The sequence below is a fragment of the Monodelphis domestica genome, chromosome 1 (genome assembly GCF_027887165.1).
Source record: "Monodelphis domestica isolate mMonDom1 chromosome 1, mMonDom1.pri, whole genome shotgun sequence".
Lineage (NCBI taxonomy): Eukaryota > Metazoa > Chordata > Mammalia > Didelphimorphia > Didelphidae > Monodelphis > Monodelphis domestica.
The window spans coordinates 706,080,119-706,102,669 of record NC_077227.1 but is presented as its reverse complement, the minus strand read 5'-3'; the positions used below and the strand labels follow the sequence as shown (position 1 = coordinate 706,102,669).

Genomic DNA, 22,551 nt, shown 5'->3' with positions numbered 1-22,551 from the left:
CGCGACGCTCCTCCTCCTCTTGCCTCCGCTCGCGCCTCTCCGGGATTCTGAGTCCCCCGGCCCGCTACACACGCTGGACCCGGCGCTCCCCTGGCGTCGGGGTTACCATGGCGACGGTTGCCTTGGTGCTTGGCGTGAGCCTGCTATTCGGTTGGGCCCCATTGGGGGCTGGGGCAACCTCTCAGCCCCCCAATATCGTGTTCCTCCTGATGGACGATGTGAGTCCCGGGGCTGGGGTCAAGGGTCCAGGGTCCGGAGAGAGTGACCAGGGCCCGGGTGGGAGGACAACTAAGATTGGGGTGAAGGTGGTCCCTGACCACTCCCGACTGGCACCAGGGACTCCTGGGCAAGGAAGGACCCTCTACTGGGACAGGGCTGCACTCCACCAAGCCCAGCCCGGCGTCACCCAGCTGGAAGTACTCGAATCCAGGGCTTCGCGGCAGAGAAGTCCGATTCTTGGACCTCCCCTACATCAATAATACATAGCAATGTGCCATGGACTGGTCCTGGGTTCAAATCCTGGCTCTCTGCCCTACTCAGGAGAGACGCCTTACCTTCCAGTTTAGGATCTATACTGTGTATCGGTTCCAAGAGAGAAGAGCGGTAAGGGCTAGGCAATGAGGGTCAAGTGACTTGCCAAGGGTCACACAGCTAGATCTTTTGAAATCGGCTGGACCACTCAGGCTTCAGTTTAGTCGTCTGTAAAATGGACCTCCAAGTTTCAAATACCTCCCCCTCCTTGTTCTTTGTAGCCCAGATCAAATACCACTCGCTAGAGGTGAAAAGACCAATGAAGGGAGAAGGGGAAAGAAGGATGAAGAAGGCAAGAGATGAGGGAGAGGAGGGGTGAAGTCTCCTCTAAAATTTCATCTCTTATCGTCCTTATCTTGTTTATACAGTGATTTGCCAGTCATCTCACCATATTCTTTAGACTAAACTCTTTGAGGACAGGAATTGTCTTTTTCTTTGTATTCCTTGAACTCAGCACACAGTGGGAATTTAATAAATGCTTATAGACTTGTTGAAAATCTAAGGATTTGCCTAGAAACTGGAGATTCTAGGTTCAAATTTGTCCTCAGACACTTCCTAGCAGTGGTGACCCTGAGCAAATCTCAGCCCCCATTGCCTAGTTCTTACCAATTTTCTGCCTTGGAACTAATACTGATTCTAAGATGGAAGATAAAGGTCTAAAAAAGAAAAAAATCATAGGGTTTAGAGGCCAACACTTATAATCCCTTACTTTACTGAAGTTATAACTGAGGCCCATTGAGTGGAAGGAATTGGGACTAGAACTCCATTCTTCTGGCTTTTTGATACAATATTTTTTATACTGTATCAGTCATAGAACCAAGGTTCAGAGGCTCGGTTTAGTATGTACCTTTGCATTTGGCAGATCTCTGGCCTCTTCCCATTCCCTCCCTCTTTTTTTTGTGTGTCAAATAAATGTCTAAGATCTCTTCTGATTCTAAATCCTAAAATCCTTCTCTGATTACGCTTAACAAAGTCCTCAATTCCACATTTATATTCAATACTAATAATAGTATCAAGCTCTGTGCTAGGCTTTGGTGATACAAAGACAAAACCAAAATTGACTCTTGTTCTCCAGCTTCTAGCTTCCTGGTGGCCTGGTTATGTATACGTTCATAGTTCAATAAAATACAAAGTAATTTCAAGAGGGAGACAGTATTGCAAGTGGTGAGGTCTGGAAAGGCCTCATGTAGGAGGGTGCTTCTGATCTGGGAGTGAGTGGATTCCAGATGCCAAGGACCATAGTATGCCAAGAGCCCATCACCAGTCCAGTTGGACCAAGGAGGAACTGAAAAGGTAGGAAGTGGTCAAATTGGATAGAGCTTTAAATGAGAAGCTCATAGTCTCTGAACATTTGTAATTGAGAAGGGAGAGACTCATGGCCTTATCTGTGTTTTAAGATGAATCTGTCACAACTCTCATTGTCTAGCCCTTTCTGCTCTTTTGCCTTGGAACCACAGTTTTTGTTCTAAGACAGAAGGTAAGGGTTTCAAAACAAAAATCTGGAAAATGAAGGGGAGAAGAGAAAGATTGGAGGTAGACTGACCAGTAGTTCTGGAAAGAGGTTATGTCAGAAAGGGAAGAGAAGACACATTTTGGATTTCTCCTGCCACAATAAGATGGCAACCGATTGGATTTGGCAGGTGAGGGAGAAAGAAAGAACAAACCAAGGATGATGACTCTTAGATGGCCAAACTGTGAGGAGAGATGAGTTTGACAGAAGAATGAATTCTGAGATTTGGTGGGTTTGGAAAGCATTTGGGACATCAGTAGAAATGTCCAACCTGCCATTGGTAATGCAAGTCTTGAATTGGGGAGGAAGAAATTAGAGCCAGATATAAATATTAGGGAATAGTCTGCTTAGAGATGATCATTGAACCCATGGTAGCTGATGAGATCACAGAAGGGATAACCTGGGACCTCACAAATCACTTTTTTTTTTTTTTGCCTTTCTCTGTTGTACTTTTGCTTGATATAGAATTCTAGATTTAAAGTTGGAACGGGCCTTGATGGTCCAACTTCTCTCAATTCACAAGTCTTTTTGAGTCTTTTTGTCTGAGAAGTAAGTTGCCTAAGGACTAGTATCTTATTTAGACTCTCCCCCAACATCTTGTACAATGTTCATTTTAAAAGCCCTTAAGTATTTGTTGAATGGGGCAGCTGGGTGGCACAGTAGATGGAGCACCAGAAATGGAGTCAGGAGGACCTGGGTTCAAATATGGCCTCAGATATTTCCTGGCTGTGTGACCCTGGACATTTAACCTACCATTACCTGCCCCTTAGCTCTCTTCTGCCTTGGATCCAATACATAGTAGTGATTCTAAGATGGAAGGTAAGGGTTTTATAAAATTGTTTTAATCTCCCAAGATTGATGGCTGACTCTTGGAGGCAGAGATACTCCTGTCTCCCCAGATATTTCATTCCAGTATGACTAGGGCAGAAGCAGGTTCACCAGGATCCTGCCCTGGGCCTAAGTTTTCTGGCATTTCCAATCCTGAATTACTTACTTTCCCCCCCCACCCCCCAGTTCCAAGGCTTGTGAAACAGCAAGTTGAAAACACAGACTGGGGAGGTAGCCAGAATCCTATCAAAGCTTTGGCATAAAACTAATGTGCTATTATCCTTTAGTTTAATTACATTTGGAAAAACTCATCTTTACCTGTATTTACATTCACTTTGTGGTTTGGGGTTTTTTTTTTTACCTACTTCAAGGGTGGTAAACAGCCTTCATTTCATTTTCTTTAAACCTGTACTTTCTGTCTTAGAATCATTACTGTGTGTTGGTTCCAAGGTAAAAAGAGCAGCAAGGGCTAGACAGTTGGGGGGGGGGGGAGCAAATTGGCCAATTCATTGAGCTAGGAAGTATCTGAGGCCAAATTTGAACTCAGGACCTCCCAAATCCAGACTTGGCTCTTCATCCATTCAGCCCTCTTCATTTCATTTTTATCTAGCACTCTAGACTCCTGAATAAGCAAGGAAAGGTGTATCTGATTGAGATTCCAAATGAGGAGACTCTAGAACAATAGTCACTAAAGTGGGCAGTGGGAGAGTACACCCTGGGTATGGAAGGTGGGCAGATGGTCCCATCCCACCATCCCATATTTCCCAGTTGTGAGGCTGGTCTCCAGCCTGTATTCTCCCCTGATTCTCTAGTTCCTCCCTGTCCTGTGCATGCTCCAAGCTTCCTGGCCTTCCCTGCAAAGCCCAGCTCTATCTTGGGGATGGGATCAGTGAGTAAGAGTCATCCTGTCTTCTGACTTCTCCTGAATCAGAGGGAATTCCATCAGCTGAGCAGGCATGGATGGAGAAGTTGCCCTTTCCCTCAAATCCACCCCTCTTCTGAACTCTCCATTAATGCTGAGGGTACCGTTTCTCAAATGAAGAAAAAGGTTAGGGCTAAGTGACTTGCCCAGGGTCACATAGTTAGTGTGTATATGAGGCCAGTGTTGAACTCAGGTCTTCCTGATTCCAGGCCCAGCCTCTCTCTACTGAGCCACCCAGCTACCTCCAAGTGATTGGATGAGATTCAAGTCTGATCAGGTTACTCCCCAGGAAACTCCTGGGGCTCCCTGTTGTCTCTAGGATAAAATATCACTTCATCCTTATCTTCCTTTTTTAAAATTTCTGTTTTTGTGTCAATTTGATGATAAACATAATTATTAGTACAGATGCCTGTGTATATAATCAACAGCCATATTGGGAATGCATGAATGTTTTTGATAGCCCTGGGAGAGGCAAAAAAGGTAGAGATTCCTGCCCTAGAAAATAAGAGGAAGCTCCTCTTTGTCAACCACTGTTAATTTGGGTCCAATTCACCTTCAAACTGTACCCAGAATATTTTATGTGGCTCTATGAAGAACCCTATAAATGTTTCAGGTTACTGATCATCCTAGTTAACAATTTCCTTGAACCATTAAATTTTTAAAAATTGATGAAGACATTATGTAGAAATGAAGTTTTGCAAAAGACACCATAAAAACACACATATACACACACACAAAGGAAATAAAAAATATGTATACATGCATCTGTTTAGTATAGATATGTTACAGTGCTACACATTGGATTTTTCTCATAACTAGATTATGAAAATCTGACAGAACTAGGCTACTTGCATCTCATTGAACTTTATCAGTTATTGGGTTCAAAACAATCTTAAATGCAAAAGCAGCCAAAGAGAAAAGCTTTTGGCCAACCACGTGTGGATTATTTTTCCTTTCTGGATAATGTCAGCCTCAAAATAGTGCCTTCTCTGACACCTGTAGAGAGTCACTGACCTTCCTGGGTAAATTTTCCTTCTCCCTAATTTTAAAACATGCTTTTAAAAATATTTGTCAGTCAGTGTCTGCTGGCTCTTGGCTGCTTTTTCTTCCACTTCTCTTTCTTACTCTACTCATTTAAAATGACTTGTTTCCTCTTTCTGGGCTCCTTCCCCTAATGAACTTCCCCCCATCTTGCACTGGGCTTTTGTCACTGCAAGAGAGGTGGCTCCTAGCTTTGTCTGAATTCCAACAGAGTTTCATTCCAAAAAGAAGTAGGGGCCTATCCCTGGGAAAGAAGACAGGGACACTTCTCATTACAGGGTGATGCCAGGGTGGCCACTGGTGGTCAATCTCAGAGAACTGAGGGGACTTTCTCTTCTAAGCCATAATATGTAAAAGAAGTTTGTAGGAGAAAAACATCTTCATGGATTTTGTCCACTTTTTAAAATTTATTTTTTAAAAATTGAGTACACATTTAAGTACTTTAGACTATGAGCTCCTTGTGGGCAGAACTTTCTTTGGAATCCCATATCTTCAAGGTACAGAGAGCCATTTGAAAAAATCTTTTTGCAATGCAAATTTCAACTATTAACTTTCTTTTTTATACAAATATGGATTTTTAAAACCCTTTTCTTCTGTCTTAGAATCCAAGGTAGAAGAGATAGACAATGGGGGTTAAGTGACTTGTTCAGGGTCACACAGCTATGAAGTGTCTGAATTCATATTTGAACCCAGGACCTCCTATCTCCAGACTTGGCTTTTTATCCACTGAGCCACTTAACTAACTCCCCTTCAGATATGGATTTCTTAAAATGAAGTCTAAATATTATAGAATGTTCATTTATAGGATGTGACCAACAGTATACCACCTGGGCTAAGAGAATATATGGATTATCCATATATGTATAATATAGACATACACACATACTTTGTGTTGTTTATCACAGTGCCTGGCATATAATAACTGCTTAATGACTGCTTATTTTGACTGATTTAGATTGATCTGCATTCTCATTAGTGTGGTTTAGTGTAAATTGCAACCTCTCCAGGCCATCTTATCCCTTTACCCTCCTAAATCATTTCCCATGCATAGACATCCTTTTGTCAGTTTAGGAGACAGCATTAAAGAAAAAGGGGAATGACTTAGTGGATCTTTTCTATTTTTTTTGGGTTGTGCAGAGAGGTTGAGAAATTGATGGGCTGGGCAAAATGGGGAAGTGAAAGCACCGAACATTGAGCCAGGCTCCTGGGATTGTTCCTGTTTTCCCCCTGGAGCTTTGATAGGAATATTATGGAAATAATAATAGTAATTATTAATAATAATACATTATGTTTATTTAATACTTTATAGATAGCATGCAGTCCTGAAAATATCCTTGTTAGGGGCAAAGTGAAGTGATAATGATAGTTCATAATAACAATAACAATGATAATGTCTTATGTTAATATGACACTTTCCATAATAATTTACAGATAGTATGTTATCCTGAAAATATCCTTATAGGGGCACAATGAAATAACAATGACAATAATAATAATACTTTATATTTACATGACATTTTCCTTAATACTTTACAGATAGGATATAATTCTGAAAATATCCTTGCAGGGACAAACATTATTCCTGACATTCTATAGCAAGGCTGTGGAATAGAGGAAATTAAAAAAAAAATTATTATAGGTGGCTGAGAGTTCCTAATCACAATTGGATTAATGGGGTGACCTTAAGAGTCAAAAGACTTAGGTCCATCAATAGAAGAACCAGTCAGATTTCCTTCCTTATCTTATATTGAGAGTTCGTTTTAAGAAAATCTGTATTTTTATAAAAAAGAAAGCTATAAGAAGGATTTGCATGACAAAAAGGTTTTTTTTTAATAGCTCACTGCATAGCAGAAGGGTTTTTTTTTGCAGATCAGACTCATCAGAGACTGGGAGCAGGCCATTGCCAATTGGAGATCAATCAGAAATTGAGGTGAAACATTTCTGAAATTAGAATGTAGGGGGATGAGAAAAATCTAGAGGTTGGAACTCCCATCTGTTGGAGAAAGCCAAATGGTCTGATCTGCAGGTAGGAGGACTGTGTCCTGTGCTGACAAAAGGGTGGTGGTCAGCTGGTGGTCAGTACCCAGGTCCACCTGGTAAGAAAGGAGAGTTGTTCAGCCTTGTTCCCTCTCTTATTCCTTCCTGTAGATGGGATGGGGTGACCTGGGTGTGTTTGGGGAGCCTTCTCGAGAAACCCCCCACCTGGACCAAATGGCTGCTGAAGGGATGCTCTTCCCCAATTTCTACACTGCTAACCCCCTGTGCTCTCCGTGTAAGTAACCTTGACCTTGTCCTCCTCTGGGGTCTTGGGTGAGTAACTCCCAAACTTGACAGGGAGTGAGTCCACAGGTAGCCCCAGGTAGCTCAGAGAGCTCCAAGGCTTCCCTTTCTTTTCTGGCCTCTGAAGTTCTCAGGGCTGACCAGTCTTGCTGATTTGAGTGACCACCCTGTTCACATATGGTCCAGAAAACCAGAGCTCCATGTTTACAGGGATGACAGCCTTGAGTGATTGTGGCCTAGTAGAAAGTTTTGGACTTGCAATCAGGAAAGATCTTAGTTCAAATGTCACCTCTGACACTGTGTGTATGTGAACAAGTCACTTCAATACTAAGTCTCAGGTTTCATATCTATGAAATCATGAAAATGTTTGATCCCCGTGGAAGCTGCCACCCTGAGATGTTGTGAGGAATGAGAGAGATGCTGCTCTGTAGCCTTTAAATCACTTGATAAACTTATGATAGTGTTTATCATCCTCATGATTACCAGAGATTGTTGAGAGCCTAGAAATCTTGTCTTTTCCATATAAGCAATTACCTCATGTTCCTCATGATCACTGAAGAAAGGAGGTGACTGGGACAGGTTCCTGACTCAGTAAGGTTGGAGAGGTAGCTTTGAAGGCCAGATAAGCCTTAGGTGGGGGAGGTTCAGTGGTCTTCACTGGCTTGGCGATAACCATTCAAGATTTTGCAAATCTCCATCACCCAGTTGGAGAATCCTGCCTTTGTGCCCATTTTTATTTTTTATTCTCAATTCCAAATTCTCTTCCCTCTCTCCATTACCTTCCCCATTTGTTGAGAAGGCCAGAAATAAAACACTCATTGTACCCATGAAGTCATGAAAAACTTGCTTTAAAAAACAAAACAGCTACAATTTGGGGGGCAGCTGGGTAGCTCAGTGGATTGAGAGCCAGGCCTAAAGACGGGAGGTCCTGGGTTCAAATCTGGCCTCAGCCACTTCCTAGCTGTGTGACCCTGGGCAAGTCACTTGACCCCCATTGCCTAGCCCTTACCACTCTTCTGCCTTGGAGCCAATACACAGTATTGACTCCAAGACGGAAGGTGAGGGTTTAAAAAAAAACAACAACAAAACAAAACATCCATTTTAAAGGATCAGTCTCATTAAACTCTTACTTGTCTTTCTCCTCTCTTTACTGTCTCTGTAGCAAGAGCCGCATTGCTCACAGGCCGTCTCCCCATCCGCAACGGATTCTATACAACCAATGGGCATGCTCGAAACGGTATGGATTATTGTCTTTCTCTTACCCTTCAGAAGCCCTCCTGGCCCTCCATTTCCTTTGTTAAGTAGCCTGGCAGAAAGTATTATAAAGAATGACAAAACGATGGATTTGGCTATCTTTTCAGAAGGCAGTTGGGGTCGAGGGGAGAAAGAGGAAAGAGGATTCCAATTAAGTTACTTATCCAGTTGATTTTTCTGGCTGAATAGTATTTTTTAAAACCCTTTTAAAAAATCCTTACCTTCTGTCTTAGAACTGATACAGCTATTGTATTGGTTCCAAGGCAGAAGAGTGGTAAGGGCTAGGCAATGGGGGTCAAGTGATTTGCCCAGGGTCACACAGCTAGGAAGTGTCTGAGGCCAGATATGAACCGAGGACCTCCTGTCTCCAAGCCTGGCTCTCTATCCTTTTGAGATTCATCTGTGATAGAGGGAATGAGTGGAACTTGGAGCCAGGGCCAGATCTCAGAAAGAGGAGAGCACAGGTCCAAGACCTGGATCTTGGGAACAGGAGGAAGGTCAGGGAGAAAGGGTGGTGGCCAGAAGAAAGCCCTGAAAGGCTCAGAATGAGGCCTCAGAGGCCAGTAGTCAGCTTAGAGGTGCAGTTTAGGACCCTATTGTCCCTTCTGGAAAACTTCTGTTGTTCAGTGCTCCCTCAGACCAATGCCAAACTGTTGCTTTAATGGTGTGTCCAGAGAACCTCATTTTTAGACTTGTTTTTTCTTTTTCTTTCAATAATATTTCCTTTTTTTCCTTATTACATGTAAAAACAATTTTAAATATTCATTTTATTAAACTTTTGAGTTCCAAATTCTCTTCCTTCTTCAAGCCTCCCCTCCCCTCCTCCTTTCCCCCCAAGATGGTAAGCAGTATGATACAGATTTTACAGATTTGTTTTCAATTAAAAAAATTTTTCTGAAGGATCACAAGATTTTGTGACTTCCCTGTTGGTACAAATAAGAATACAAAGCCATTTTGTTCTCCCCAGCTTACACACCTCAGGAAATAGTCGGAGGAATCCCAGATTCGGAGTTCCTCCTTCCTGAGCTGCTGAAGAAAGCAGGCTATGTCAATAAGATTGTTGGCAAGTGGTAAGTCTGGCTTCAGTTTCCTCCCTCCCATTTTTTGGTATGTACTATTCGGCCCAAGGCAGACAGAGATGTTTTCCAAGCGATCATTACTAAATTTCCTAACAAGGAAAATTTGTTAGGTTAGAAATGGAAAAACTTTATATTCTAACCTCGATAAAATCTGACATGTAAATGCGGGGGGGGGGGGGGGAGGGGGGGGATGGGATTTGTTTGTGTAGAGGTCACAAGACTTAGTAACGGAACGAATCCAGGATTATAGGACCAAAATATCACATGGTGGTTTAGAATATGAACAGTGCTGTAACTATTCTGGTCCAAATGAATGGATGAAGTGTTTCCCAACTGCATCCTATGTGCAGAGCTCTGGGATATAAATAGAACAGACAATTCTTGATCTCAAGGAGCTCGTGTTCCAATGGGGGTCGTAATGTACATAGAAGTTAGATGGAAAGCTACCATGATCCTTTGGGGGAAGAGGAAAAGCAGATGTGAATGCCTCTTCCTTAATATCATTTCCACCCATAAAAATCAAGTCAGCCTGGAGTCAAGAGGACCTAGATTCAAATCTGGCCTCAGACACTTCCTAGCTAGGTGAACCTGGATAAGTCACTTAATGCCAATTGTCTTTGCTGCCTTTCTCTCTTAGAATTGATACTAAGAATATAAGGTTAAAAAAAAAGCCAGTTTCTAATGTCCAGTGATTTGATGGTATCAAGGATTTTGGGGGCAAGACCTTCCTCTCTGGGTCTTCAGTAACTGTGGCTCTTACAGGAGCAGCCACCAGGCCGTCCTCTCCCCAGATGCTTCCTGGCATGAGGGCTGAGGGCTCTGAGCTTGGGGCCCTGCAGGAAGATGTAGATGGCAGGGATTTGCCTGATTTGTCCCATGCTGCCTCCTGTTCCTGTTACGGGGCCCTTGTTGTTTACATAAATGCAGGCCTCAAGGCCTCTCTTCAGTGTGATGGGTGTGTACACAGTCACCCTCCTTGTCTCAGCTCACAGGCTTTAGGAACTGCTGTGGTGGTCAAGCTTTCTCTGGTGCCCCCCTCTCTGTTAATGGGGAGCTTGTCTAGCCCCAGACCGCACCAGGATTCTCTTGTCCTTGCTAGAAAGTACCAGAGCAGGGACTCTGAGAAACCAAAGAAGAGGGGACCCCTGTGTCCCGAGAACTAAGACCAAGTGGAGTGTGTGTGAAGGGTGCACGGGCTGTGCATGTAAAGGTATATTGTAAACCGTAGCCTATCAGGGAGGCAGGGCAGTTCTGACTTCCATTATTTTTCTTAAACCCTTATTTCGGTCTTAGAATCAATACCAATTCTTTATCAGGTGAGCAGTAAGGACTAAGCAATGGGAGCTAAATAACTCACCCAGAGTCATAGAGCTAGAATGTATCAAAGGTCAGATTTGTAGCCAGGACTCCCCATCTCTAGGCCTGGTTCTCCATACACTGAGCTACCTCAGTATTAATTCTAAGACAGAAGAGCATCAAAGGCTAGGCAATCAGGGTTAAGTGGCTTGCCCAGGGTCACACAGCTAGGAAGTATCTGAGGCTGGATTTGAACCCTGATCTCCCATCTCCAGGCTTGACTCTCTATCCAGTGAACTACCTAGCTGCCCCCCAGCTCTGCCTACTTGTTCATACTCTTCCCACCTAGCTCCCTGTAGCTGGCCCTTTCCTGCCTTGGACTTGTGAAGAGAATTGTATCACTGTGCATAAGAAGTGTCAGCACCCCTGCTAAGGAAGAGGGGGTCTTTATAGCCAGTGGGGAATGGCTTCTTTTTTCCTTTTAATTCTAAAAGGTAAAGGAGAAGATGACAAGCACAGTCATTCTTGATCTGTTATCCGTGGTTATTGGCCCTTCCTGCTGTGTCCCCCTTGACTCCCCAGGAGCAGACTGAAATCAGCATTTTGTGGCTTCCAGTCTGCCTCAGGCTCCCCTAAACTGTGTTCAGAGCAGCCTCATAGCTGTAGCTCAGGCTTCCTTGGAAAGGGACAGCCTCTCCTTATCCCCCTCCCCCAACCAGTGACCTACAGGTTCAGAGCCTTGGACAAAGACTCTTCAGTCAAAAAAAGGATATTTTCTCTCCTCCTTACCCTCTCTACAGTGGAGAAAAGAAAAAACAAAACTATGGTAACAAATATGTCCAGTTGTTCCCAAAGTTACTAAAATATGCTTGCCCTTTGCCCCACTGTACCACAGCTGATCCCATACCCCAGAGAAATAAAAGCGGAGAAGGACCTTTGAGCATTTGCAAAGTTTCTATGCACTCAGCTCTCTGTGGTGACCCAGACTTGGAAACCGAGGGGCCATTCATTGCCCCTTGGGGAAGCGTGAGATCCACTGTGGCGTATGAATATAGGAATATTATTGTGTCCTAAGAAATAATAAAGTAGATGTTTTCTGAGGAGACCAGGAGGCCTCAGTGGGCTAATGTTTATGCAGTGATAACCCCATCAGAAGGCAAAGCAACTCTGAAAGACCTTGGAACTTGTTCTGGCCTGCCATAAAGCCCAAATTCAAAAGAATGAAGATTCAGTGTGCACAAACCTGACCTGAGATGTGAGAAACTGGAAGTGCAGGAGACACATTTTCAACCACAGTCAGTGTGAAAATTTATTTTGATAGACCAGAAAGATATGTGAATCAACGGTTTTAAAAAATATTTGCTTCAGGGGAGTTGTTGTAGGGGGTAACTAGTAGGAGTAGATACGTAGGAGTAGGAGTTAGTAGTAGATTATTTTTGTAAATGGATATTTGTGCTATGATGTCCCACATTTAAAAATAAGTTAATAAGTGAACACAAAGATAAAACCAGATGTGCCTGGTGAAGCAAACCAAATTCCCACATTGGCCATATGCAAAAGGCTCTCTATGTACCCTGAGTTCATCGCTTCTCTGTCAGGAGGTGGGTGGCCTGCTTTATCATTGACCTCTGGAATCATGGATGGCCACTGCACTGATCCTTTGTACCAAGGACCCTTGCAAAATTCCAACAATGTCCCAGGTCCCATGGCCTCGTGGTAGTATCCCAGAATCCTAAAGAACCTGAGGATTCATCCTAAGAATCAAGACTATGTGACCCTAAAACACTCCTTAGTCTTAGAATCCTGTTGAGATGGTGAAAGAATACTTGTAGAAGGGGGAAACCTCCATGGACAAAGAGTCAGGCTTAGAGACAGGAGGTCCTGGGTTCAAATTTGGCCTCTGACACTTCTCAGCTATGTGACCCTGGGCAAGTCACTTAACCCCCATTGCCTAGCCCTTACTGCTCTTCTGCACAGTTTTGATTCTAAGACAGAAGATAAAGATTTTTTTTATGTACTCATAGAAGTAAGACTAAGTAGGCTTGAAAATTTGGAGAGTTTCCCAAAATTTGTAGTGATCTCCTTTCTTCCTATCTACACATCCACCCTCCCTCCCCTCTCCTTTAACCCTTGTTAGAAGACCCTGTGCCCAGACCTCCCCCGCTAGAAGCCTTCCCCAGCTGCCCTTTCCTAGTGCTCCCTCCCTCTTTGACTCCTGTAGCACTAACTGCCTGCAACATCTGTTGGGATTTTTCCATCCTACCTTGCATTGTGACTTATCTCCTTACACTTGGTCCATTCTCCCAACTAGACTTGTAAGTTCTCTAAGGGTCAGGACCATGCCTTGTACTGCCTTATATCCATTCTGTGGCTGAGCACCATACCCTGCATATACCAGGTGCTCATTAAATGTTTGATGCCGGTGATTAAAACAAAAACCGGCTCTTCTGATGTCCTTCTTAGCTTTAAGAAAAGACATCAGGAGAGCTGGTTTATACTCTTTGAAAAACCTCAGTTGTCAGGAGACCTCTAATGACTGGAAAACAGGACTCTGCCTTGAGCCTTCAGCAGAACTAGGAAGCTGCCCATGCCAGGCGAACCACCTTGAAAATGATTACTGGTTTAGTCAACAAGTGGAGGCAGGAGAAAACCCACTGGGCACCTTGGAAAGACTTTGTATGATGGAATCAAGCCCCATCTGGCTTCCAGGCTGATCTTTATAACAAAGAAAGTATAGAAAAGCTGGATAAATACCAGACTGAGAAAAAAGTGCCAAAACTAGCAGGAGGAATTGGTTGACAAACAGAAGAATGACTGATCTAATCAGAAAGGTCTAATGGGCAGCAGGGGAGCCCAGAGTTCTCTGGTGGATCACAGCACTGAATTAGGGGGTTTGTAATGAGGCACATGTGATTCAGTGTTCATGTTGATTAGTTTATTCAGATGTGCCAACATCAAAACTGAACAGGGAGAAAATTGGCCAAAAACCACATCTTCTCTTCTCAAAAAAATTATTAGTAAGTAATGAGAAGAAATACTAACAGAGAGGAATTCTCTACAGAGGGAGAGGAGTGATTTGGGAATAGCTTCTTAGAAAACAGGTAACTTGAATTTTTTTTTCACAAGTACCCCTCAAAAAGGAGCAGCCAGGTGACACAATGACTTAGAGAACATTGCCTGGAGTCAGGAAAATTCAGCTATATGACCCTGGGCATATCACTTACCCCTTTTTACCTCAATTTCTTCATCTTTAAAATGAGCTGAAGAAGGAAATGACAAGCCATTCCAGTTTTTCTGCCAAGAAAATCCCAAAAGGGGTCACAGAAAGTCAGGCATGACTGTAATGACCAAAGAATAAAGCTACTATAAAAGATTTGGGAGGGATAGAGTGAATGAAAAAAAAATTAAGAATTAAATACTTGGTTTTTTTGCCAGGCACTACCTGAATTCTGGGGAGACAAAATATGAAAGGAGAGAAATAGGAACTATTTCTTTCACACATTTGAAAAGAGGAGGAAAAAAAAAGAGGAAGAGAGACAGTCTTGGCCCTCAAGGACCCTGCATTCCAATAGAAAAAGACAAGACCTGTAGGGGACTGGTGGCCAGAGAGAGGAGTTATTGGTTCAGAGGCAAACAGATGGTAGATGATTAGGGGTGGATGCCAGAATGGATACAAAGCTGAAAACATGGTCTGCTGTCTAGGCAGCTAGATTGGACCCAAAAGCAGATGTCTAAATGTGAATGGATGAATTTCTCCAAGGCCTGAGGCCTAGATTCTGGAAGATCTTGTGACAGGAGAATTCCAGGAATGCCTCAAGGCAGGAGTTACAAAACCATTGCTTCCAGAAACCTAGGGTACATGCTCCCACAAATACTAGGTCCATGGGGAAAGTAAGCCCAAAGTATAAAGGGCAAAGAGGTAGATGGTGGCTCCTACTAAGGGAATCCCACCTTGGTCCCGAACCAGCTGGGTGAACTTGGCCATCAGACTTGGGCCTTAGAACCTGATGAGGCCTTAGTGATCAGCTGGTCCAATCCCCTTACTCTGAAAGGCACTGGTGTCAGCCTCAAATAGAAACATTCCTGCTAGCCCCACATTAACCTTCAAACTCCCGAATTAACATTATCTGTGTTGTCTTTGGAGTTTTATTTATTTTGTTAAACATGTCCCAATTACATTTATAGAGGGCTTTAAGGATTGCAAAGCACTTTACATATTTTACCTCACTGGATGCTGAGGTCCCCAGTTTACAAATGAGGAAAATGAGGCTAAGAGGGTAAGTGACTTACCCAGCATCACCCAGCTAGTTAAGTGTCTGAGGCAGGACACTTAACTTTATCCTCCACTCTGGGAATAAAGATGTTTCCAGAGAGGGAGCCCATGTGTGTCACTGCAGTGACTTGGAGACCAGAAGGCCGAGATTCCTATCCTCCCTCCAACCTTCCCCACCTTTGTGACCTTGAATTGATGGCCTCACTCTTCTGAGTCTCCACTTTCTTATCTGGAAAGGAGAATAATACTACCTTTAGCACCTGCTTTCTGATGCAGCTCCAGGCTTCAAAGAGGGAATGTTACATGCCCTGCCAGCTTTACCATATAAATGGCAGCAGTCAATAACAGTGTTTGGGTTCTTGTTCGTATTATCTTTGTGCCTTCTGGGGTGAGGCCAGATTCCCTCAGAGGTCGGGGGCTTGTGGAGATCTCTAGGACAGCCAATTAATTCAGGAAGGGGGCACACATCCTTTGTGGACTTAGCAGGAGGCTCCGACCAGCCCAGGTGGACTCCGCTGCCCCTGCTCTCCTCTGTGGTCTCTCTCTGAGTTGGAACAGCCAGGGTGGAATTAGCCATTCCCCAAAGTGAGGAAGAAGGTTTGACAAAACTCAGAGGAACAGAGGCTGGCAGGAAGTTTTCCACAGCTTAGATTGACGCCTCCAATGTGTGCTGGGGGGTTTGCAAACTGGAAATCCCCCCTCTCTCTCTTGACTCCAAGCAGATGATCTTAGTTCTTTGGAACAGATTTCACAGTTATCACCAAAGTGGGCACTTTGCCCGTTTTATCTTCTAATCACTCAAATCTACATAAATAATACAGGGCTTTGGGGGAAATTATAAGTACATAGTTAGCAGGTCCTGGAGCTGTTCCAGTCTGTTATGTGGAGTCAAACTGCATACATGATAAACCTCTAGCACATGAGCTTAATGTGCCTGTTTAACCCTGTTGTGGCCTTGGAGGGCCTCTCTGGGACCAATGACTGTCCAGAACTGGGAGAAGAGATTATTGGAGCTACAGATAACCTTATCTGGAAAAGTTTTTTTTTTCTATAGTGTTGCATAAATGTCTGTTGTCATTGTTCATATTAACAGACCTACAGAAAAACAACCCTAGAGTTATGGAAAATGCATAGTTTATGATTTTTTCCTCTTCTTGGGCCCTTGGTTTTGGGTACGAAGGAAGCAAAGCTGCACAGGGCTGGTATTTCAGGGCCTAAGGCTATGAATGTGACCGGGATTCTGAGGTCTAGACAGTTACTGGTTGCCAAATTATTAACCCTTTATTTATTGAATTAATTTATTTAGTCAATTTAGAATATTATTCCTTGGTTACAAGAATCACATTTCCCTCCCTCCCCTCCCTCCACCCTTCCCACAGCTGACACGCAATTCCACTGGGTATTACATGTGTCCTTGATCAGAACTCATTTCCATGTTGTTGGTATTTGCATTAGGATGTTCATTTAGAGTCTACATCCCCAGCTATATCCCCTCGACCCATGTAGTCAAGCAGTTGTTTTTCTTCTGTTTCTACTCCCACAGTTTTTCCTCTGAATGTGGATAATATTTTTTCTCGTAGATTCCTCCAAGTTGTTCAGGATCACTACATTGCCACTAATGGAGAAGTCCATTACATTTGATTGTGCCACAGTGTATCAGTCTCTGTGTACAATGTTCTCCTGGTTCTGCTCCTTTAGCTCTGCATCACTTCCTGGAGGTCGTATGGAATTCCTCCACTTTATTATTCCTTTGAGCACAATAGTATTCCATCACAAACATATACCACAATTTGTTCAGCCATTCCCCAATTGAAGGGTATCCCCTCATTTTCCAATTTTTTGCCACCACAAAGAGCACAGCTATGAATATTCTTGTACACGTCTTTTTCCTTATGATCTCTTTGGGGTACAAACCCAGCAGTGCTATGGCTGGATCAAAGGGCAGACAGTCTTTTAGCGCCCTTTGGGCATAGTTCCAAATTGCCCTCCAGAATAGTTGGATCAATTCACAACTCCACCAGCAATGCATTAATGTCCTTACTTTGCCACATCCCCTCCAGCATTCATTACTTTTCTTCACTGTCATGTTAGCCAATCTGCTAGGTGTGAGGTGATACCTCAGAGTTGTTTTGATTTGCATCTCTCTGATTATAAGAAATTTAGAACACTTTTTCATGTGCGTATTAATAGTTTTGGTTTCTTTAACTGAAAATTGCCTATTCATGTCCCTTGCCCATTTATCAATTGGAGAATGGCTTGATTTTTTTGTACAATTGGTTTAGCTCTTTATAAATCTGAGTAATTAGACCTTTGTCAGAGGTTTTTGTATGAAGATCATTTCCCAATTTGTTGCTTCCCTTCTGATTTTGGTCGCATTGGTTTTGTTTGTACAGAAACTTTTTAATTTGATGTAATCAAAATTATTGAGCAGTTTTTATCAAATAGTGGGTTTTGGTCCCAAAAGCTGGGATCTTTGGTCTTACCATAGACTGTTTTGCTGAGGTCATTTACCCCAAGTTTGTTCCACTGATCCTCCTTTCTGTCTCTTAGCCAGTACCAAGTTGTTTTGATGACCACTGCTTTATATTATAGTTTGAGATTTATTAACCCTTTAATACAATTCAAGACCTTTTCTTCCCCTTATTATAAAGTATTTGGGGGAGGCATATGTGGAGCACCTGAATTTCAGCTCCCTGAAATGTCTTGGGTTCCTGTTTCTAGGCATCTGGGTCACAGACCCCAGTTTCACCCTTTGAAGCATGGATTTGATGAGTGGTTTGGATCCCCCAACTGTCATTTTGGACCTTATGATAACAAGGCCATGCCCAACATTCCTGTTTATAGGAATTGGGAGATGGTTGGCAGGTAATGGAGATTTTTCTTCTCTATCCCCTCCTTTATGTAATCATTCTCTTCACTTTTCTACTCACTTTTTCTAGGAAGCAACATGCATTTGGGGTTTTTAACTCCCTTTTTCTTTCTAAACTGGTCAAGCAGCCTATGTCAGTATAAGCTGGGATCCTATTCTTCTTCCCTTTCTTTTGAGGCTGCCCTCAAGGTTTTAGAATAATTCATACTGCCCTTTTATGTGGATAGGGAAATTAACATTCAGTCTGGGATCCTTTTAGCTTATCCATACTATCTGAGGCAGCAGTGGGATTGTTAGATTCTCTTTCCACAAACCTCAGACAGAAAGTAAGACCCACTCTGAGATGATGGGAAGTCAGAACCCAGAAAGAATTGGTCTACTAAATTGGCAGGGGGTGCCCCATTATTGAAGTCATCTTTTTCTACCTGCCCTTCGTGCTTCTCACCTGTATCACCTAAAAAAGAATTAAAGGAGCAAACCCCCAGTGCTTCTTAACCTCTTAATATACATTGTTCCCCAAAAGAGTTTAACTTATTTTTGGGTTCACAGTCCTATTCTCCAATTCTTTTGGAAATGACTCATAAGTTATATGTTTTCCTTCTCTGGCTTAATCATAAAAACCAGAGAGGAGAGAAGGCTTCCCACCCTGGGTCTGTTGGTTTTTCTTATTCTGTATTCTTTTCAGATTCTATGAAGATTTTCCCATTAATCACAAGACTGGAGAGGCTAATCTAACTCAGATCTACTTAAAGGTACTGGAAAGTCAAGTGTGGGATGGACTGGCCAGTAACTGCAATTATATCAGGATATTTGGCTCCAGGGGCAGGGAAAGAATTCATTTTCTCTTGCAGGAAGCAGTGGATTTTATTAAGAAGCAACAGGCCCATCAACAGCCCTTTTTTCTCTACTGGGCCATTGATGCCACCCATGCACCTGTGTATGCTTCAAAATCTTTCTTGGGTACCAGTCAAAGAGGGAGGTAAGTAATTTTATATTTATTATTTTTATAATGTCAGAAAATTTCAGTAATTCTCATCTGATGGAAGATTAGCAACAGTATTGATTTCACTTTTTAATTCTTTTTTCTTAACCCTTTCCTTCCATCTTAGAATCAATACTAAGTATCAGTTCCAAAGCAGAAAAGTGGCAGGGGCTTGGAAATTGGGGTTAAGTGGCTTACCCAGCCAGGGTCACCAACCAGGAAGTATCTGAGACTGACTTCACTTTTGATTAGTTATGTGACCTTGAATACATATTTGGTTTTTCCCCTCTTTTGTTACCAAAAAAAAAAAGGTAACAACACTGGCCAATCCATTTCTTTAAAGCCATAAGGTTGGTACTTAATGTGATTTTAGTTGTTGCTGGCACTGAGTTACTCACTCAAAGTTTGCAATTCCTCTTTGACTGCAGATATGGAGATGCTGTTCGAGAAATTGATGATAGCATTGGGAAAATCCTAAAGCTGCTTCAGGACCTGGGTATCAAAGAGAACACATTTGTGTTTTTCACATCTGATAATGGTGCTGCCCTTATTTCAGCTCCTAAGGAAGGTAAGTGGTGATAATTGTTCCAATGGCTTTATACTCATAAGTAAGATCATAGACTAGATTCATAATTTCTGTATGGTACATATGCCATAAAACCTATATACTAAAACCACCCAGGACCAGACTCATGGCCATGACACCAAGAGGTGCTTTCTAGGATGATAGGATTGTCCATCATGACAACAACCTCAGAGTTTAGAGATTTTCACTCACTGCTAAAAATTCAAATATCTTTTCGTGAGCCACTATAGACCTTTCATTCTTGAGGTTATCAAGAACTTTTAAAAAAATTAATTATCTTGGGGGCAGCTGTGTAGTGGATTGAGAGTTGGTTCTAGGTTCAAATCTGGCCTCAGACATTTCCTACCTGTGTGACCTTGGGCAAGTCCCTTAACCCTCATTGCCTAGCTCTTACCACTCTTCTGTCTTAGAACCAATACATAATATTGATTCTAAAAGGTAAGGGTTTTTAAAAAATAAATTATTTATCTTTTCAACCTCTGCCATCCCTTGGGATAGTTATTTTTTTTCTACCACAAATTTAGAGGGGGAAGGGAAAGGACCTTAGGGAATTCCTAAAGATGGATATCTTCTAGGTAAAGTAGTACTTTCTTGAGTTTTCCCAAAACTTCTTTTAAGGGTCTGGATGTGAGAATGGGGAGTGAGGAGGGGGGAGGGCAGCTAGGTAGAATAGTGGATAGAGCAAAGGCCTGGAGTTGGGAAAACTTGGGATCAAATATGGCCTCAGACACTTCTTAGCAATGTGATCCTGGGCAAGTCACTTAACCTCAGTTGCTTAGCCTTTACCTCTCTTCTGTTTTAGAATTTATACTAAGAAAGAATATAAGAGTTTGATTGTTGTTTTTTTTTTAAGAGTTAAAAGGTTGCCCCAATCCTATACTAATGAGAATTTGATAAATATTCTCTCAACAAACAAATCTAAGGATACCCTTTCTATTTACTGTTCCTTTCAATGTTTTCCTAACTAATGCCAATATTTTTCAGTATTTGTCCCTTCATCAAATTTAAATAATTTGAGTAATGGGTTGATTATCCCTCTTATCCCCAACAAATGTTGATTATATTTTAGAAAGTTCTGTTCCAGAAGTTCTGAATTTATTTCCTACCTAGAAGTCCAATTTTGACCTCCTTTTATATTTGTTCCTTTATTCTTTTTTTTGGGGGGGGGGAGAGCAGGGAATTAGGGTGGTCTTTTTAAATTTTTATTTTTATTATCATGCAAAACACTTCCATGTTATACAAAACCAAAACTCCAAAATAAAACTATAGATATGTGAAAAATAGTATGCTTTGATCCACATCCAGAGTTCTTTCTCTGGAGGTGGATGGCATTCCTCATTATAAGTCTTTCAGAATTTTCCCAGATCATTGCATTGCTGAGAATAGCCAAGTTTTCACAGTTGATCATTGTCCAATATTGCTGTTATTGTGTACAATGTTCTCTTGATTCTGCTTATTTTGTTTTGCATCAGTTCATGCAGATCTTTCCAACTTTTTCTGAAACCATCCTGTTTATCATTTTGTATAATATAATAATATTCCATCACCAACATGTACCACCATTTGTGGAGCCATTCCCCAATTTATGGACATCAATTGAGGTGGTCTTAAGATGTGGGCTGGTTGTCTTAGGATGATCCTCTGTGACTCTTGATCTATTACCCTAGCATGTATCCACAATAGTGTAGATTAATTTGTAAATTATATAAATGTACTATTGTATTAATAATTATGTACATTATAAAATTTACCTGAAATAGGCATTTAAAAAGGATGAGATGAGGATGAAATTATATTTGATTATAGAGTAAATAGGAAGCCACTAGAGTGGATTGAATAGGGAGAGACATGATCTAGCTGAAGCTTGAGGAAAATCGTTCTGGCAGCTGAGTAAAGGATGGACAAGAGTAGGGAAATACAAGGAGACCAATTAGGAGTCTTCAGAGAAGAGGTGATTAGTCCCAGCTGTGTCCCCACTGTCACCCAGGCTCTGTCCTTGGCCGTCTTCTCTTTGCTTCTACACTGCACAAGGGCAGAAGTTGTGTGAGTGTTAGGGATGGATCTGAGGGCTGTTGAGGAGGTAGACTTAACAAGCCACTGGTTGGACATGGGCAGGGGGAGGCACAATGAGAAGTCACAAGCCCATCTGATCCAGCCATTTTTTAATTCTCCTCTCTTCCAGGTGGCAGTAACGGGCCCTTCCTGTGTGGGAAACAAACCACCTTTGAAGGAGGGCTAAGGGAGCCAGCAATTGCCTGGTGGCCTGGACATATACCTGCTGGACAAGTAAGTAGTCGGTGGGTCAGTGATTAGTTCATTCCAATCAGTGATCTTTTTCTGGTAAGGCAAAAGTTCCAGACCAAAGGTCATCTTGGATCCTTGCTAATATATATTCTCCATCTCTTTCCCGTAGACTTTCCCTCTCTGACCCTCCACCCTTTTCAGCCTTTCCAAAATGCTGTCTTCAGACTTCATTTCCGGGCTCTCTTAGAACCCTGCCTAGTGCTCCCTCCTTCCTCAGAAGCAAACTTCTCATCGTGTGAGCTAGTCACTTAACAAGACCGACTCAGGACTTAACCTGGACAGCTCTCTGGCCAGGAGGACCCTTCCTGTTTGAGTAATATGTTATAAAATATAATTTTATATTTGATATATTTTAATATATTTATATCTATACTATATTTTTATAATGAGTGAAATGTTAAAACAAATAGCAAATGAACCTGGCTCACTGGGCCAGGTAGAGAAAAGTCTTCAGGTAAGGACCAGACAGTAGAGATGAGCAAGTCTGGGCTGGGGAGCTTAAGTGTTAGTTTGGGGGGGGAAGGGGAGGGGGGCATGTTTTAATGAGTCAGCAATTCGTATCCTGGATGATCTGCTGCCTTTCAGTATTTTCTTTGTTCTCAAAACTGCAACAGAAATGATGAAACCTCAGTACCAGTATCTTGTTCTTTTCTCAATTCCAGACTGTCTTGTCCTCATTTCTAATTGCCTTCTCATGCGAGGCATTTGGGTTTCTCAGTGAGGCTCTAAGCTAAGAACACAGTATCTTGGGTATTTCCCACTTAAATGCTCCATCTAAGTACAATGTTGGACACAT

General features: G+C 42.3%; 1 protein-coding gene across 6 annotated transcripts in view; it reads left to right on the top strand.

The window, feature by feature from the left end:
• The first annotated feature begins 85 nt into the window (after window positions 1-85).
• The window catches only part of GALNS (galactosamine (N-acetyl)-6-sulfatase), a 63,123-nt gene continuing 40,657 nt past the window's right edge, over window positions 86-22,551 (top strand). For 2 of the 6 annotated variants that reach the window (XR_008914994.1, XM_001376889.4), the window contains exons 1-9: window positions 86-218; window positions 6,981-7,104; window positions 8,275-8,349; window positions 9,334-9,436; window positions 17,736-17,879; window positions 18,569-18,635; window positions 18,735-18,862; window positions 19,294-19,433; window positions 21,634-21,737. Coding sequence is in view for 5 of the 6 variants with exons in the window: in XM_001376889.4 (XP_001376926.1) it covers window positions 108-218; window positions 6,981-7,104; window positions 8,275-8,349; window positions 9,334-9,436; window positions 17,736-17,879; window positions 18,569-18,635; window positions 18,735-18,862; window positions 19,294-19,433; window positions 21,634-21,737 (996 nt within the window). In the remaining variant the exon portion in view is untranslated. Of the gene's footprint in view, window positions 219-1,606; window positions 1,825-6,980; window positions 7,105-8,274; window positions 8,350-9,333; window positions 9,437-17,735; window positions 17,880-18,568; window positions 18,636-18,734; window positions 18,863-19,293; window positions 19,434-21,633; window positions 21,738-22,551 lie in introns of all 6 variants that reach the window. The other 4 variants (XM_016427891.2, XM_056810875.1, XM_016427892.2 and 1 more) reach the window with 4 other exon arrangements.